The 19026-nt window shown below is 43.8% G+C and overlaps 1 protein-coding gene across 6 annotated transcripts in view; it reads left to right on the top strand.

Moving 5' to 3' along the window:
• The first annotated feature begins 353 nt into the window (after window positions 1-353).
• The window catches only part of ENPP2 (ectonucleotide pyrophosphatase/phosphodiesterase 2), a 112211-nt gene continuing 93538 nt past the window's right edge, over window positions 354-19026 (top strand). For 3 of the 6 annotated variants that reach the window (XM_058698915.1, XM_058698914.1, XM_058698911.1), the window contains exon 1: window positions 354-475. In XM_058698915.1, the coding sequence (XP_058554898.1) occupies window positions 419-475 (57 nt within the window). In that variant the 5' untranslated portion in view covers window positions 354-418. Of the gene's footprint in view, window positions 476-1398; window positions 1840-19026 lie in introns of those variants that run through there. The other 3 variants (XM_058698919.1, XM_058698917.1, XM_058698913.1) reach the window with 2 other exon arrangements.

Below are 19026 nucleotides of genomic sequence, written 5' to 3'. Positions count from 1 at the left end.
TGTAGCAAGGAAGAAGAAACCTCGTGTATGAAGTTAAGGCCCATAACTACCAAGCTAGGTGGATATATATATATCATATATATATATATATATATGATATATATATATCGAATATATATATATATATCGATCTATCTTTCGATCTATCTATCTATTTTTTTCTTGTCGTAGAACAACATATGACTCCTGCATCCTTTTCGTGTGAGCTGATAACCCAGGCCAATTGTATGAACCCATTTGGCCCTGCAGGGTGATGTCCAGATTCCCTAGAGTGGCACAGGAGGCTGGTCAGAGTCCAAACCCACACCCTCCTCTCTAGAATCCGCCTCCCACACCTGGGGCTCCTGCCTGCAGGAACTATTTTCAGTTTGCTCGTGGCAATGGACAGCCTTTGTCGGTGGTGTTGTCTTGCTCTGTGATGTCCTCCTCCCTCTTCTCCTCCTGGCTGACTCCTTACAGTCCTTCCAAAATGAGTGTGAGTATCACCCCCTTTCTCCTTCTATAAGCTGAAAAAAAAATGAGAATGATACCACCCGACATGTTGCCAGGGGGCTCCAGGGCATTTCTGTAGACCTTCCTCAAGCCCTTCTCAGCACAATAAAATTCTGGGATGCTGACTCCTTGTTCATCATCTGGAAGGACCCAGAAAACAGAGGGGAACAGACTCTGATCATCATTGGTGGTAGACTCTGGCAGCAGCCCAAGGAACCCCTGGTTTGTACCCACACCTGGGAGTGGCCAGGCTGTTTCCCACAGCATCTTTTTAACAGCTGCTGAAGGAAAAATTTAGACAATTGAAAAAAAAAAAAAAGTAGTCAATGAATTTGAGACATCTGTGGACATCAATAACCAAAACAGCTACTTTATTAAAACAATTTCCAATGCTTTCATAATTCAAAAATTAAAATAGTTATAGCCATTACTACTTTGCATTACATGTTATAATAATGTGTTAGCGTTTTTGTATAGTGTCTTTGTGTTATACTTGACTTTGAGCAGTGGGTCACCCAGCAAGGAGGTCACCCAGCAAGGTGCCTTGTGGAAGTGGAGAGGATGCCAATTTAGAGGACCCAGATTCCACTTTCTGGTTGAGTGATTGGGCAAATACCCAATTTTTCTAGAGCTTCTGTTTCTTTTTGTCTAAAACGTCAGTAATAGGCGAGCCTCCCCGGCATTGTTTGGAGGCCAAATGATAGCATGATTGTGAAAAGCGCTTTTGTAAATTGTAGCATGCTCGAAGGAGAGTAAAAAAAAAAAAAAAAAAAAAAATGGTGGTATTATTTCGGAGAATGTTACAGGAACTTATACAGTATACCGCTGCCCACGGTTAACCTGGAAACGCTAATTCAGGGAACTCATCAGCGGCACCGCAGGGAACTTGTGCAGCAAAATCCTTTTGAAAGCAGGGGAGAAAATCCCACGGAATGAAGGAGAAACGCAAATCAAACCTCGCGGAGACTCTCCTTGAAAGATTACGGGATGAAAAATTAACTTGGCACAGTTGGGGGTGGGAATGTGGACGCCTGCCCTGGATGCCCCGTCTTCGGCCTCCGGACACTTTCCTTCCCCAAAGCCATTTTAGTCAAAGGTCATGTGTGAGTCTTGTCAAAGGCCAGCTTCCAATGGAATCATTGTCCCCCGGGACAGCGGCCCCCTGACTACATCTGCATTGGAGAAATCCCAAAAGCAAACGGCCCAGTGCAAACAAGAGCAGCCCGGGGCAGCCGTCCCGGGGCAGAGCTCACAGGTCCGCCCGGCCGCAGCAGAGGCCGCGTCCGCAGCGCCCGGGGCCCGACCAGGCGCCCAGACGCCCGCAGCATGACCCGCCGCGCCGATCGGGTACGGTAGGCGCCTCTCTCTTCCCGTCCTCCATTGCTGGGGCTCCCGAGTCCAAGCTGCCGTTCTGTCAGCCGGGAAACCTTGCAAGGGGCCTCCAGATTTGCCGGAAAACGGTCCCTGTTGGGCTGCGTTCCCGTGCACTCAGCTGGAGCATTTGCAGGCGCGCCGGATGCAGAGCTTAACTCGTTCCGAGTTTCCGTTGCCAGGGAATGTTTGGGTTTGCGAACACTGCGCCTCTCGTTTCTGGAAAACGAGCCGGTGGAACTGGCGGAGAGGGGTGGTGGACGAGTCTCCGTTCACCAGAGCTCGAACCCGTGCCAAGCGGGAGCTCCCCGGGGGCACAGCCAGTCTCGGGGTGCTGTGAGTGTGAGTTCTTCCCTCCCGCGGCCGCGAGAGGCTCCGCGTTTTGTTTATTACCTGTCGGACAACGGCTTTTTGCAGGAGGGATGGGGAGTTTTAAAGCCATCTGTTTCGGTAATGTTCTCTGGGAGCCCACACTTGCGTCCAAAGGAAACAGAATCATCTCGCAGATGGAGGGAGCCCCTTCCACAAGGCGGGGTCCCCCTCCCGGGCGCCACAAAGGAAAGATTTGATTGGCGTGCACACAGCCGGGCGGCCGGTCTCTCGGCCCTTTGTACTTAACTATTTGAACAAGTCTTGCAAATGGATCTGGCTAATTTTGGATAAGAGTGGAGGGAGCCTGGGGTCTCGGCGGAGTAGGGGTGCTTTTGATCTGGACTTGGAAACCTCCCAGGGCAAACAGAGCAGGTGGGGAGGATCGGAAGGGGCGGTGGGCACAGCCCGAGCTCGGGCGCTAGCGGCGGGTCAAAGGGTTTCGGCCGCTGCGCTGCCACACTCTGGTTTCAGTTTAACAGGTTAAGCCCAGAGCCATTTCTCACTGATAAAGGGAATGAAAACAAAAGGCTTTCTAGCGCTCAGCAGGACGGAGTGGGAAGCCGGCGGGGGTATTTGTTTATGTCGTTTACCGCACGCACGCCCAGCTGCACACAGCACCGCAGCTCTCCACGCTGCAGTTCCTGAGATGTTAACTGAGCCGCTGCCCTCCCTCCCCTGCAGCTGCCATCTCCATTTTGTCGTCCACCTTCCCACTGCACTTCTCCAAAGGGTGGGTGACACTGGGCGTCTCCACGCCGTCACCGCCCAGTAACTGCTTCCCTGCTCTTCAGCTGGCGTCCACCCTCGCTTCTGAACGTCCACCCTCGCTTCTGAACGCCAAGCTCGGTCAGGGCCGCCGGAGACCTCTCTGAACCCTAGAGCAAGTTCAGCTCTCCGCCGGCCTCTCTGTGTCATTTTGAACTGTTGCTCGTCCCCTCCCCCACCCCCGCTCCATGTCATTACTCTCTCCTGGGTTCTGTGATACCACACTTTCCTGGTCTCCTCTGACTTTGTAGTGCCTTTCAGAGGTCCTCTCTGCATGGGCATTGGCGGATCCGACTGTTGAAGATTCTCTTCCCCTGGGAGATCTCATCTATTCCCATGGCTGCAACCATTACGTACAAATCTGGGGCCCACCCTGATCTTTCTTCTAAATACCAGCCTTTCATACAGAACATCTCCATTTTGATGTCCCTAGGAGCACATTGAAATCAGCATGCCCAAAACTGAATTTGTCTTCTCCCCCCTCCTCCCAGGCCTGCCCCTCATCTTCCACTGGCCACTACTCAAATGGCCTCCCCAGCGTCCGGGCCAGACACAACAGAATCGTCCTAGGTGACTTCCTCTCTTTCATTCAGCACACCTGATCAGTCTCCACTCTACCTGCTCAATATAATTCACATGCACAACCCCCCTCCGTCTTACCTGCCACGGTTTTGGTTGAAATCAGTACCACCCCCAAATGGATTCTGGTCACAACTTCCCATTAGTCTCATCTGAGGCCAGCACTACCCATCTCGTGCCCTCTATCTTGTCACCATACTATGTCCAATGAGCTTTCTAAAACGCAAATATCATCGTACAGATCTGTTCTGAAAAGTTGTCTGTAGATTCCTCTTTTTTTTTTTTCCTTTTGAGAGTAGCGTTGGCATACACACGTTCTCCACAACTTGCCTTTTACTGTCCACTTCTTATCCTTCACTTCCTCTCCACATTTTATGCACGTTTTTTTGAAAATGTAGGCACATTAAATTATTTATAAAACATGACTTTCCTCCTTGTCCTTCTGTTAGGTCAATGTCTAACTTCTATTTTCTCCTGAAGAATCAGCTGAGAGCTACTTTCTTTTAGAAACCACCCAGACCATCTGCTCTCCATCCTCCAGAATGGGTTAGGTATCCCTCCCATATTTTTCCAGAACTTTCTTTATTCCTTCTTTCAGAGCATTCACCCTTCTTTCTTGCAAATATCTATTTGTCTGCCTCCTACTAGCCTGTAAACTCCTCAATTGCAGGGATCAGCTCTTTTTGTCTTAGCATCAGCCCAGCTGGGATGCTCAACAAATTTGCGTGAATTCTTGCGCAGTTCTTGCCAGTGACTGTTATGTTCAGGCATTGACTAGGATGATAGAGATACAATGCAGTATGATCAAGAACAAAGAGCGAAGGTCAACAATGATTATCAGGAAAAGTCATAGTCTTCATGGTTTTAACAAAGGAAGGGTTTACTTTCTAGGTATTTGAGATAATCCCCCAAGTCTCCATTTCTACCAACTCACTCTCCAGTCCACATCTCAACTAATGAGTGTCTCAGACTGCTACCTGCATCTATCCTAACCTTATCCAAGACTGGGAAAAGCTGCATGAAAAGTCTTTTCCAATTTTGCTTTGGCTTTGTGAAGGCAAAGGAATCCTTTTCACTTGGAACCTGGCATGGGAAGAGGGTACTGAAGGCCAAGATAGGTGGGCTTCTGAGCCTTTTGATAAGGTGGTACCTGAGACACAAGCTGGTGTCTTAGGATACCAGAGAAGGTCTGCAAGGCCTGGGAAGGCACCAGCAGGTGAGATCTCTAAGGGCGGCTTGGGCATGGTAGAGGCTCTGGCAGACGAGAGATGAGAAAATGCAGCTTTGGTTTTCCAAGGAGAGAAAGATATGTGTCTGAAACTCTAGACAGAGGTGAGTGACAATTGGGTTCTACAGAGAGTTTTCGAAACTGCAAGCTGTTCTCACTTGGAGCCATGGTCCTTTTGAGATCTGGGTGGACATTACCCTTCTCAGCAAAAATGGACAATATGCAGCACAAGGCACTTTCTGTAAACTTTCAGGAAGTTCATACAAGTCCACTCTTGGATTCCTTTGAGTTGACATGAACCTCAGGTTAAAAATCTCTAGTCAGGGGCGCCTGGGTGGCGCAGTCGGTTAAGCCTCCGACTTCAGCCAGGTCACGATCTCGCGGTCCGTGAGTTCGAGCCCCGCGTCAGGCTCTGGGCTGATGGCTCGGAGCCTGGAGCCTGTTTCCGATTCTGTGTCTCCCTCTCTCTCTGCCCCTCCCCCGTTCATGCTCTGTCTCTCTCTGTCCCAAAAGTAAATAAAAAACGTTGGAAAAAAAAAATTTAAAAAATAAAAAAAAAAAAAAAAAAAAAAAAAAAAAAAAAAATCTCTAGTCAAAGGATTAATTCATTCAACAGACATTTGGGAGGGTAGGTGGTGATTAGCAGGAGCCAGCACATGTCCAATTAAGTGTATTTTCTCTTTTGAGAGGATCCCAGTGTAATGTGTGGTATTGAATCTGGAGTCACAGGACCTGGGCTCACATCCCTGCTCTGGCACTCACTAGGTGTGTGACTTTCTCTCTGAATCAGAGTTGTATTATTTATTAAAAAGGGATAATAGGTATTGGGGGTTTTAACTAAAATAAAGCACCTTGAATATGGTTGTACAGAATTGTCATCAATCAATTAAAAAGCTTGATTTTAGGAAGGGCCCCGATCTTGCAAAATTCTTCTGGATTAGAAGGATGCACGTGGGTTAAATTAATACCCGGTTGAACGCATTTGTTAAAGGAGATTGGATTGGCAGGTGGATGTCTTTGGTGGTATGCTCTGGGCTGTGTCCTTACCCCGCTTTTATTCAATGTCGTTGATGTCCATGAATGCATAACACATTGATCACATTTGCTTAGAAAAGGGCATAAGGATTAGGGGTCCAGAAGCTATCAATCAGTTGTGGTCTATTTTGCCTTTTTAGATTGTAGGGAAGTATGCAGAAATAGATACAGAATGTATTTTGCGTGGATCATAAAAGTCAATTGCAAAATTACTGGGTATATCTGTGTGAGACAGAGCGAGAAAGGGATGGGAGAGTGAGAGATAAGAGAGGAAGCGGGATAGAGAGAGGGGAAGAGAGAGGAGGGACAGAGTGGAGGGGCAGGAAGTGACAGAGAGGGGAAGTTCGGGATAGAAGTTGTGGTTTCATATAGTTAAGATTTAGGAGTTTAAACTGACAATAAAACCAATAGTGATCTGTTTCTTCTAAAATAATGTTAGGTTTTATGTAAAAAGATATAGAAAATAGAACATGGAAGGTGACAGTCATTCTCTGTATTGTGCAGACTGTATCAGAACAATTGTATCTAGTTCTGATGGATACATATTAATTCATTAGCATTTATTAATTTTTGTAAGTTTATTTTTTGAGAAGGAGAGAGAGAGAGTGGGGAAGGGGCAGAGAGAGAGGGGGACAGAGGATTGGAAGCAGGCTCTGTGCTGACAGCACAGAGCCTGATGTGGAGCTCAAACTCACAAACCATGAGATCATGACCTGAGCCAAAGTTGGACACTTAACCGACTGAGCCACCAGGCACCCCCATTAGCATTTTTTAAAGCATTTATTATGTACCAATCATTGTGCCAGATGCTGATGATTAATGGTGCTGAAAATGGTAGACTTGCTTTCATGGAGTTCACAGTCTGGCAAAGGTGCCAGAAGAATAAGGAGATGATTTCAATTCAATGTCATACTTGCTTTCGTAGGGGAAGCTTAGATCCCTGGGGAACCACCTAGGAAGAGATATTTAATCCAAGCTTAATGGGACCAGGGTAGACTTTTAGAGGAAGTGATGTTTAAACTGAGACCCGAAGGCTGAGTAAGGGTTCTCAAGAGTGCAGGAGGGAGGAGTTCCAGGCAAAGGTAACGGTACCCTTCAGTAGGCTGAAGGCAAGAAGCCTGTTCAAGGAACTGAAAGAGGGGGTGCAGAGAGCTGAGGGGATGAGAGAGATGAGATAGAGTGGTGGTAGGAGCTAGAACTAGAACTGTAATTGAGCCTCAGGAGAATAGGGAATCATCGAAGACTGTGAACAGGGCAGGGTCCCAATCAGTTTTGTGTTTTGGAAAGATCATTCTGGCTGCTGAATGGACAGTGGCTTGGAGAGATGGTTGACGAGGGAGGTGTTGTGGTAATATAAACAAGAGAAGATGGTGGCCCCATCCCCAATGGGAGCAGGAAAAGGACAAGCGTGGAACAACTCAAGAGCGAACTAGGACATAGGAAGCAAGTAGTGACCTACTGTGGGAATGCTGTAGGGAGGGCGGCTACAGGACATTTCAGCTGCAAAGGAGAGGATCTAGAAGGCTAGGATGTCTGTCTTTACATCTTTTACTCTCATGTGGAAGAGAGATTAGCATTGTGTTTCTCTCTCTGAGATGGCAGAGCTGGGCCAAATGGGTGGGAGAGTCAGGGAAATAAATTTCAGCTCAATACAAGGAGGAATTTTCTTTCTTTCTTTCTTTCTTTCTTTCTTTCTTTCTTTCTTTCTTTCTTTCTTTCTTTCTTTCTTTCTTTCTTTCTTTCTTTCTTTCTTCCTTCCTTCCTTCCTTCCTTCCTTCCTTCCTTCCTTCCTTCCTTCCTTCCTTCCTTCCTTCCTTCCTTTCTTTCTTTCTTTCTGTTTATTTTGAGAGAGAGAGAGAAAGAGAGAGAGGCAGGGGCAGAAAGAGAGAGAGAATCCCAAGCAGGCTCCACACTGTCAGCATAAAGCCCCACGTGGGGCTCAAACCCACGAACTGTGAGATCATGACCTGAACCAAAATCAAGAGTCGAACGCTTAATCGACTGAGCCATCCAGGCGCCCACGAGGAGGAATTTTCTAACAGAGCTGTTCCAAGGCAATAAGCATTTTGTCACAGATATTTGAACAAAAACAAACACTTTGTAACTATTCTTGGCCAAGTTGGAGAGGCAGGAATAGAGGTGGCCTGGCTGGATGGGCACTGACATTTCCTTCCAACACAAAGATTCCAGGATTCTGTGTATGAAATTCCAATATCTCAGCCTGGCTGGTGTGATCCAAGCCTTTGTAGGGCAGCCATGGGTCCTGGTTTCCCTGCATAGTCCTGGTGCCTACTGTCTCCTGGTAGCTACTTAGAGTCCTCACTTTCACTGCTGAAGGGCCTTAGTTTGAACAATAAACTTCCTGACAATTCATGCCCTTGACTTAATATTCCTGCCTGGTCCCCTGGCATCCTGTTAGAAACCCTAGGAACTACTCATACTGAACTATTTGTTACTTTCAGAGGAGATTCAGCGTTTTTGCTGCCTGTTTGTTTACTTATGACCTTTCTAATGTCAGGACCACCCCTCCTCTGTCTAACCTATTACTTCATTGAGAATATACTTTTTCATTAAGGCCTAACCTAAATTAAATGCTGAATTTTTGTCAAGCCTTCCTTTAACGTCATAGGCTGCATTTTAGTGTTGAGTATGTAATTATTTTTTATACCTATATGATCTTCTTCTATTATCCCCTAGAAGCCCAGTACTAAGAACTGTGAAAAATGCAGTAACTCTATGGTATGAATGGTGCTATGTCTAAGGCAAGAACCTTTCAGAAGGGAATTTCTATTTATTAAAAAAAAGTCATATTTTCATTTTGTAAGTGATGCATGCATTTTGTAGAAAAAAGTTAAATAAGGAAAATACCAAGAAGAAACAAAATATTGTCCACATCTTAGTACCTGGAGATAAGCATATTAACACAGGGGTGAATATCTTTCTCTAGGTTTATGCACATGTAGATTTAAAATCAGAATCATGGGCGCCTGGGTAGCTCAGTCAGTTAAGTGTCCGACTCTTGGTTTTGGTTCAGGTCATGATCTCATAGTCCATGAGTTTGAGCCCCACAACAGGCTCTGTGCTATCAGTGTGGAGCCTGCTTGGGATTCTCTCTCTCCCTCTCTCTGTGGCCCTCTCCTACTTGTACTCTAAACAAACAAACAAATAAATAAATAACTTAAAAAAGAATAAAATCAGAATCATGCAAATCCTTCTGTAACTGTTTTTCCTTTAACAACATACCAAGAATATTACCCGATGCCATTTATATATTTTTCAAAAACATGATCTTCAATGGGTGTATTGTGTCCCATTCCGTTGCCTCATTATTTGTTTAACAAACTCCTCTTGGTGGACATCAGGCTGTTTCCACTTTTTTGATAGTATAAAAAAATGTTATGATTACCCCCAGAGACACATGTCCATGCACCCATGTATCTATTCTGTAGGGGACATTTATAGTTTCTAAAATGGTAAGACAGTTTATGACAAAAACAGGATACTGAGTTGCTAAGAAAGGATGAGTTAAAAAAAGTCTAATTTCACTTTTAAAAACTTAATTCCTATTCTATGTTATATAGATGTATTTATAAGATATTTTATTTATATGTGTGGATATACTTATTAGCTTTTTTTTGAAATTTAATGAAGGCATCTGATTTGGAAACGTGTCAACAATAGGTAAGCTTGATGCAGAAGTGAGACGTAGCCAATAAATGTTTTTTTTTTTTAAAGAATTGAGTTTGAGGGGCGCCTGGGTGGCACAGTCGGTTAAGCGTCCGACTTCAGCTCAGGTCACGATCTCGCGGTCCGTGAGTTCGAGCCCCGCGTCGGGCTCTGGGCTGATGGCTCAGAGCCTGGAGCCTGCTTCCGATTCTGTGTCTCCCTCTCTCTCTTCCCCTTCCCCGTTCATGCTCTGTCTCTCTCTGTCTCAAAAATAAATAAACGTTAAAAAAAAAAATTAAAAAAAAAAAAAGAATTGAGTTTGAAATCTACAAACTTCAGTATCTCTGTGACTATCAGTATGACAAAATTTTATTCCCAAGCCAAATATAAGGAAAAATGGTGACATGTATGTTATAAGATAAAGATAATTTTCTAAAAAGAAGGACACTGCCTAATGTTTCGGTGTCTAGAGAAGGTATGTGGCCATGGCCTTAGATCCTTACTCTGAAGTAAATAATTTATCATCCTAGACACTCAGCAAGCAGGTAGGTCTCCATTTTAAAGTGAAATGTTTTCATCTGGAAGCAGGCATTGGTTGGGAAACACTGTGAGTGAATTTGATGACTTTTTAACAAAATAAATAGAAGATGTTGTCACAGGTTGAATTGTGTCTTTCCCTTGTCTCCCCCTACCCCCAACCAGTTGAAGTTCTAACCCCGAATACCTCAGAATGTGACCTTATTGGAGGTAAGGTTTGTATTAGTCTGGACACAATAAGTCACACACACACACACACACACACACACACACACACACACACACACATCTTCTATTGATAAACTCTATCTTTAACACTCTGTCAGCTAATATAGAGTTATTATAGGAATTGGCTCATATGATTGTGGAGGCTGAGAAGTCCAATGATCTGTTGTCCACAAGCTGGAGAATCATGCAAACTGGTGTTGTAATTTAGTTTGAGTCCAAACAATGAGAGGCTGATGGTGTAAGTCCCAGTCTAAGTCTAAAGGTATGAGAACCAGGAATGTAGATATATGAGGGCAGAAAAAGATGGTTGTCGCAGCTCAAGCTAAAAGAGCAAATTTGCTCTTCCTTCTCAGGACCTCAGTGTATTGGATGATGCATTGGTGAGGGTAATCTTTTCTACTCAACTGATTCAAATGCTAATCTCTTCCAGAAACACCCTCACAGACAGACCCAGAAATGTTTTACCAACTATTGGGGCATCCCTTAGCTCAATCAAATTGGCCCATAAAACTAACCATCACAGGTTCTGCACAGAGGTAATCAAAGTAAAGTGAGATCATCAGGGTGTGTCCTACTCCAGTATGACTGGTGTCCTTATAAAAAGGGGAAATTTGACACAGAGATATTCATAGAGGGAAGAGTGGGGGAAGAAACACAGGGAGAATATGGCCATCTACAAAGCCAAGAAGAGAGACCTGGAACAGATCCCGCCCTCACAGCCCTCACAGGGATCATAGGGAACTGACCCTGCCGACATCTTGACTTCGGACTTTCAGCCTCCAGCACTGTGAGTCAATACATTTGTGTGGCTTAAGCCATTTGTGATACTTTGTCATGGCTTTCTACAGACTTAGATTAATACAGATTTCATGAGAGCTTAATTCCCCTAGCATGGTTTCAGCTGGTAACACTCAACACATTATTTTGCTCTTCAGTCACCAGAGATTCTGCTGTTATTCATAGGAATGATAGATGACAGAGTCTTGCTGTTTCCAGTTAGCAAAGCATTTCCATATCCATGATCTCCTCTGACCCTGACCAAAGCATAAGAGATGATAATTCTTATATCTCTGTTTTAGGGATAGGAATTGGAAGTTGAGACGAGATCAAGGTTGTACAGCTTGGAAGTGGTCGAGCTGAAACTCAAACATGGACTTTTGATTCTAAATACTATACTATTAATTAAAACAGTGCCTCTCACCTTCATGGACATGCCAAATACCATCTTTTGTCTTTAAAGTTTGAAAAGATATGGGCTGTGGCATGCTAAGCCACATCTCTCTCTCTCTCTCTCTCTCTCTCTCTTTTTCTAAATCCCCTGAGAAAGATTTTATAATCTGACTTGTTGGAAGATATCTGATGCCTGAAGGCACCAGCTCCTCCTCCCACATCTTCATTATCAAATATTTATCAGGAATTTAGGCGCCAGTGTTTATGTGCGCAGAATATTTCTTCTCCACTCAGAAGTTTTGTTTACTGCCAAACTGGGCTCTCTGAGTACACAGTTTGATTGCTGACAAATCCAATTGCAAAACTTCGGACGTGTTGGACATAATTGGGTTTTTCCATCATTAATACTGCTCAGATATTAATTCAACATAGTGACATGAGGGGTGCCTCACAGTTTCCAGAAGCTGCTTGACTTTAATCAGCAGGAACAAATGCAAGATTATTGCACTTTTTCCTTGGGTGACCTAAGCTTGTTCTTGGCACCCGTGAGTGCAGAGCACTGGTTGTCTTATAAGTATTTCAGTGGCTTCTACCCAGGGGACTTATTAGTTTTGAACCTTGGGGATAATTCCATAAGAATGTAATTCTTTTCTTCGCCGAAGGAACAAAATGTTGCTTGTGTTGGGTTATTCTTGTTATGCGATAAAACCGGTGATTTCCAAATTGCAGAATCATAGAAGCCTATAGGTAGTTTGTCAGATTTGGGAAAAAAACAGACAAGCAAAACAAGACAGGCAACAACAGCAACGGGAAACCTCAGGATTTCCCGGTTAAATTTCTATTTCAAATAAACAATAAATTATTTTTTAGTTTAAATATGTCCAAAATATTGAAAACACTAAAATCTATTGTCTCTGGAAGTCCTTCCTATAAAGTAAAATTAGGAGTAGAGTGTTGGTAATTTCTCAGTATCTCAAAAGAGTTTATGAAAGTTATACATTTACCCATGTAAGGCTTCAGAGGTTCTTGACAATGTTAAATTAACTTAGTTTTGGTTGGGTTTTTTTTGGACCAACTTGAAAGCACTAGTCATCTTATGATGAAACCATAATTATACTATCTTTTTTGATGACTTCTTGTATTCTAGGGATCGTGCAAAGCACATACATTATCTCATGTAATCTTCAAAGCCAGAGATGGGCAAACTATAGCCCTGTTCTGGTGGCTGTTTTGTAATAAAGTTTTATTGGAACACAGTCACCCCCATTTGTTTCTGCAGAGTCCGTGTGTGATTTTACGCTACAATAGCAACTTGAATAGTTATGATAGTGATCATTGCATGGCCTGCAAGACCTAAAATATTTATCATCTCGCCCTTTACAGAAAAAGTTTGCCTACACCTGCTCAAAACCCCCCTGGGATGGAGTTCCTGTTATTCTCATTTTTAGAACGAGGAAAAGTGAAGGCCTAAAGAGGTTAAATAACTGGCCAAGGTCTCATAGTTCTTAGGAGGCCAACGCCTTATCCATGAGGCATCTGGGGCTTCTCACAGCTCTTAGAATTCAAACTAAGGTCTGTTAGATTCCAAAACTTCTGCTCTTACTACAGGTGGTCTGGAAGGTTGATTGTAGATTGCATTTGTCCTAAATGGGCTTAGCAGTGGGGAACTGATTTGTAATTTTTTATTTAACACCCTTCATCTCAAAGACAAGGCAGATCTGGTGGGTAGTGTTTAAGTGCTCAGGCTCTGGAGCTGCCACTGTTTAAGCCCCGTGTCTACCACTGAATTTCTCTGTACCTCAGTTTCTGCCCCCATCAATTACAGATGATAACAGTACCTATATGTGTGATTGTTCCTCAAGTTCAATGAGTTGATGTCTACAAAGAAATCAGAAGAATACATGACATGTAGTCTATTTTTTTTAATTATTATTTTTTTTAAATGTTTATTTATTTTTGAGAGACAGAGAGAGACAGAGCATGAGCAGGGGTGGGGCGGAGAGACAGGGAGACGCAGGATCCGAAGCAGGCTCCAGGCTCTGAACTGTCAGCACAGAGCCCGACGCGGGGCATGAACTCACAAACCGCGAGATCATGACCTGAGTGGAAGTTGGACGCCTAACCGACTGAGCCACCCAGGGGCCCCTGTTCTTTTTATTTCAAATAACTATCATCTCAAACTTGGGGTTAAAAAAGAGTTTGGCAAAGTTGAGCTTATCTGCTGCGGTTGGTTGACAGGACACCTCAACCAGAAAATCTACAGAGCATGGCGGCCCCTGCTTGTCAGGTAACAGGTAACAGCTAAGGTAGACGCTCTTCCAGCTTCTCTGTGAGAGACGTCTTCGGCCTAACTATGTCTTTTAGTCTTTGGCTAGCCACGTTTGCCTTGGGAAGGCATGTTGTGAGATGTTACAGGGTGTTCATCCAGTGCTCACTGGATCCTAAACCCCTTATTACTATTACCCTCGATTATTTATAGTCTTGACGTCCACTCCCCGCGGCTCTAAATTCACTAAAAATGTAGTCAGGCTGCCAGAGGATGACCTTCCTAAATAACACAAGGCAAGCAATTTTCCTAAGAAACACCTCGATCTATAATTTGATCCTTGGGCAAAAACAAGGAAAAAAAAAGTTTTTCCCAGTATTCCTCACCCTCCAAAGCAACTTTTGTGTATGGCATCACTGGGAGTAAAATCTGTATGTAGGACGTAATAAGCATGTTAGAATGGCCTTGATCTTTTGAGGGGATAAAGGATTAAAGTTATTCCCTGAGAGGGATGGGAGCAGAAGGCTTGAAAAATCTAGAAAAATTTCTGACATTGTATACAGACACTTCAGTGGTTAGTCAACACGAAGTAGCTAAAGACATGGTCGAGGCTCCTGGAGGCTTTGTTAAAGTGAAGCGACATAAGTGTGCGTGGGCATCAGCAGCAAGGTTCTGCAATTTTCCCAGCATTTCTTGGGTGCCTGGGGACAGGGACAAGAAAGTGGCATTATTTTTCTAGCGTTGAGGCTTAGCACTCCTCTAGGATCCAGAGAGTTCTTGAGAACTCTGGCCTTGGGGGCCGGACTGGGTAGGGACGGAGGGACGGAAGAAGGCCCAAGCCAACTCTGCTGCCATTTCACAGGAAAGTAAAACTGTAAGACACTTGCCTGATCCCTTTCCTCCTCTGTCTGAACCCTCTACACTCTCCTTACAATTTCCTTCCTCTTTCTTCACCGTCCTCTTCCTTTGTTAATATATTCAGCCAGTATTAATTGAATGTCTCTGTGTGCCAGTCACCATGCTAGGCTCTGAACGTAAGAGGAAAGGGGCATAGACTCACTAATATTGTGGAGCTTACAGTCCAGTGGGAGAGGTGTACATGCCAAGAGTTAGGGTAAGTATTCAAAGACAAATAGGTGGGGGGAGAAAGGGAATAACAAGACGACTGGGAAGCAACAGGGTCGAGGGCTCTCTGGGCTGAGAACTGAAGGTTGAAGGAGAGCAGAGAAGTCTGATGAGTTAGTTTCCAAACCCATCCAGCTAGTGAGTGGCCACACTGAAGTTTGAACCCGGGTTTGCCTGACTCTAAGCTCTATCCGCTTTGCCCTAAATCTTAACCCAAAGAGAATTATACTTGCTCTCAAAGTGTTTCCACTTGGTTGTGTTGTACTCCTGCGAAGCAACCTGAATAATACGAAGGAAAATCATTCATTCATTCACCCCATCTGATCATCTGCGATGGGTTGGCACAATGTGCACTAAGTGCAAAGTGCAGCTGTGAGCACCATTGCTGAGGAGTGCTGAGGAAAGCATTGTTAGGCCGGAGTTGACGTGCTACAGCCAGTCGGCAAGCCCTTCCAATTCATCACAATACCCCCTTTACTCCACAGGATCGACCCTCATTAACATGCAGGCCATGTGCATCCTACTTGCTTATTCCTTTGATTCCCAGACAAACACCAGCCTGATAAAGAGGCAAACAAGTCTGTGCAGGACACAAGTCTGCCTGGGAATGCAGGTATTTCTGAGAGATTAGGCTCAGGCTAGCAGGTTGCCACTGGGTGTCTCTTGGCACTCTGGGGGTCAAGGGTAATATTGCTCACAATGCTAATTATACACTGAGACCCACTGCCAAGTGAGGCTGAGGAGGTCTGAAAATTAGAATGGGCGGCCATCTTGCTTTCTGCCTGGGGAATGTGGCTGGTCCACATGCAGAAAGCTCAACACTTTCTGTGCCAGATGCTGTAGAACTTGCAGGAGATGGTGGAGATGCAGTCCCTGTCCTCAAGAAACTTTCAGTTCAGTGAAAAGAATTTCAGACGGAACAAATACAACAGAAGGGGCAAGGTCAGGTGGGAAGATCAGGGACTTCAAACCATTCAGACTGCATTTCAAGTCTATCCCCATCACTTACTATGTAGCTGTGAGCAGATTATTTAATCTTTCTGGGTCTTGGTTCTTCACTCGTAAAATATGATTCTTTACTTCATGCTATTTTATAACCACCTTCATAGATGGTGTTATATTTATTATTGTCACCATGAGAATATGGCAGATTGTTGTTTTAGCACTGGACGACTTTTGGCAAATTATTCAAACTCTTCATCTGTAAAATAGGATAATCCTAATGCGTTTATTTGCGTAGTTCAAGGGCCGACTGCATTCTCTCCTTGTTCCCACCATCCTGTTTTATTTTTTATTCATAGCTCTTGTCACTAATTGACATATTTGTATAATTTATGACTTTTCCATCCAACAAAATATAAGCTCCATGAGTAGGCACTTGGGTTATTTTGTTAATTGCTGGTGTCTTTTCTGCCTAAAACAGTATTTGCTGCATAAATGGATGAATGAGCAAGTTCATGTTAGATGTTTGGCCAGTGGTTGACTCCCGGTAGGGGTGACTGTGCTCAGTGCCCTTATTATGATTAGATTGTGTTGGGTGCAGTGAGAGGAACCAATACAGAAAGATTGCCCCCAGCTCCGTCAGGCGGCGATCTTTGTCCTTACACTGGCGTCTCAACTGTGTTGTAGTTGAGTAGAACAACTGGGTCATTGTCAATAGGTCACACGAGATTAACGGCAAAAGTAAGAGTGAGAGAATTTTTGTCAATTCTCAGGAAGAAGGGGAAACAGCAGCAGGAAGGGAGAGAAGACTGGGAAAAAAAGAGAAAACAGCATCTTTTGCAAAATGCTTTGTTATCTGAGACCATAGGCTACAAGGCTGTGACTGAGACTGGTCAGCCACAAACCTAGAAGGCATGTAAGACAGGCTGCATCAGTCAGATGACACAAATAGAATACATTGGTTTAATGGCTCCAACCTGTAGTTGGTGTGAAAATGAGAAACCATCCTTTACAGAGTCCTTCTTTATCTGAACTCTTAAAGGCACTAGAGAAAAACCCTTCAAATGCCCTCCAAATGTGAGGTTGGAGGAATTTTTGTAATAAACCAAATGTATGGTAGCACAGTGTACTATGAAAAGAAGTACTTAGAAGCTAGACTTTGGTTGGGCAGAGCTGAGTCTGAATGAATCTACATCACCTTGGGCAAGTTACTTAAACTTCTTGAGTGTCTGTCAAAAAGAGAAACCAATACGTACCCTGCAAGACTGTGGAGAGGATTTCTGTGCAATGTCTGGCACATTCTATGTGCTCAGTGTATGGTAGCTGTTATTATTAACAATACTACAAGGACTATTTTACTTAATCCCCACAACTCAATGAGGGAGGTGCTGGGTTTATTCCCATTTTACATATCTAGAAGCAGAGGTCTGGAGAGATTTCCTAATTCAGGCCACACAGCTAGTGAGCATCTGAGCCACGACTCTAACCAAACCCGACAGCCCAGGATTTTAGTAATTAACAAGTTGTATAACATCTCTCATTAGAGCCACAGAAGTTTAGCGGGACAATATAAGGTCCAGAACTTCTGCATTGTCTTGCATAATACTCTAGTGGCAAGCTGAGGTCATTTGTATTTCAACTTTGCAGTGGCTCTCTGTTTATAAAGGATTATAAGAGACCTGTAAGGCTAGGAGAGGCAGTATAAGGTCAGCTTGTCTTATGCCTGTCTTTTAGATGTACCCAAAGTAGATTGCTTAATCTCTTGCTTAAATCCATCAAATGACTTTGTGGAAGGTGTTTCTCCTTTTCTTAGCCTAATCCTGACCAGTGTTCTCTTTCTTTGGCATATTAAATTCCACATGCCAATCCTATACTGTTTATACCCACCTATAACTATATGTACATTTCCTTCAGGTGATGAAACAGTAAGAACAAAGTGTGTATAAGGATCCTTCCCTTTCTTTTTGATTTATTAAGAAAAAAATAAAATTGAATTCTGGTTATTTAATTTAATTTGAGTAGCTCTTTGCTGGTCATTACAGAGAGAACTCAGCCTCCAAAGACAGTTTTAAAAAGAGAGGTAACTAATAGAAGCCTAGAGTTGGGAAGGACCTAAAATGTCGTATAGCCAATCTTCTTCTGAATTTCCATACTTTGCCGTAATTCTTGACCTCGCCTACCCAGCCTTTTCTTCAATAGTAACTGTGAGTTCGTTTTTGATGAGAGAACTCTGGCAGCACTGATTTGCTAGAAAGTGCCTCTTATTATGAGATGAAGCATGCTTCTCTGTAACTTCTAGTTTTGCCTGAGGAAATACACAAAATAAAACTCATCTGTCTTGTATTGCCCTTAGAACATTTGAGAAGGACAACCACATCCACCTTCTTCCATCGTCTATGCAAGGCACCCAAGCTGCACAGTCTTCAACCATTGGCCATGGGGGAGTTCATTAAATATCCATTCTCTAAACATCCAGTGAGCCTTTTGAAACAAATCGGATTATGTCACTGCCTGATTGAAATCCCCCCAGTCACTTCTCATCACACCCAAAATGAAACACAAAGGCTCCACTGTGACCTGTGAGGTCCTGCGTGGACCAGCACCCGATAGCCTCTTTGAGATCATCTGGGATTATTCCCCTGACTCCACTCTAGCCACACAGGCCTTCCTGAACATACTCGGCTGCTCCTACAAATTAGGGTCTCATTTGCTGTTCCTTCCCTCATTCTATCCAGATTTTTGTTCAGATGTCATCGCTGCTGAAAGACATTCATTACCACCCAACTGAAAATAGCTACTGCCATTACTCTTTGTTCTCTTGCTTGGCTTTGTTTCCCTTATCATGTATAAAGTATCTGAAATTATATTACATTTCTTCTCCCACTGGAATGTGGGATCTTGAGGCAGAGGATTTGCTCTGTTCACTTTGCATCCCTAACGCCTGATGGCATACAAGGTGCTCAGTAAAAATTTGTTGAGTAAATAAGCAAGTGAGTGAATGAATGAATGAATGAATGAGTGAATGAATGAATTGGGTAACACGGACTCCTCATCATCCTGGTCATGCCTTTCTCAATGCTGTGTAGTTTAGTGACTTACTAAAACAAGACATCTAAAATAAAGATGGGAGTCCAGATGGGAGTCTAGGCGGTGCCACCTGAACTTTTCTCTCCTGGGTTGGGCAGTCATTGTCTACTAAAGGGACCCAAGATATAATGAGGTCACTTAGAGTTGTGATCAAGCACGGACT

The sequence above is a fragment of the Neofelis nebulosa genome, chromosome 14, assembly GCF_028018385.1.
Source record: "Neofelis nebulosa isolate mNeoNeb1 chromosome 14, mNeoNeb1.pri, whole genome shotgun sequence".
NCBI classification, from domain to species: Eukaryota; Metazoa; Chordata; class Mammalia; order Carnivora; family Felidae; genus Neofelis; species Neofelis nebulosa.
This window is presented reverse-complemented; position numbering and strand designations above follow the sequence as displayed.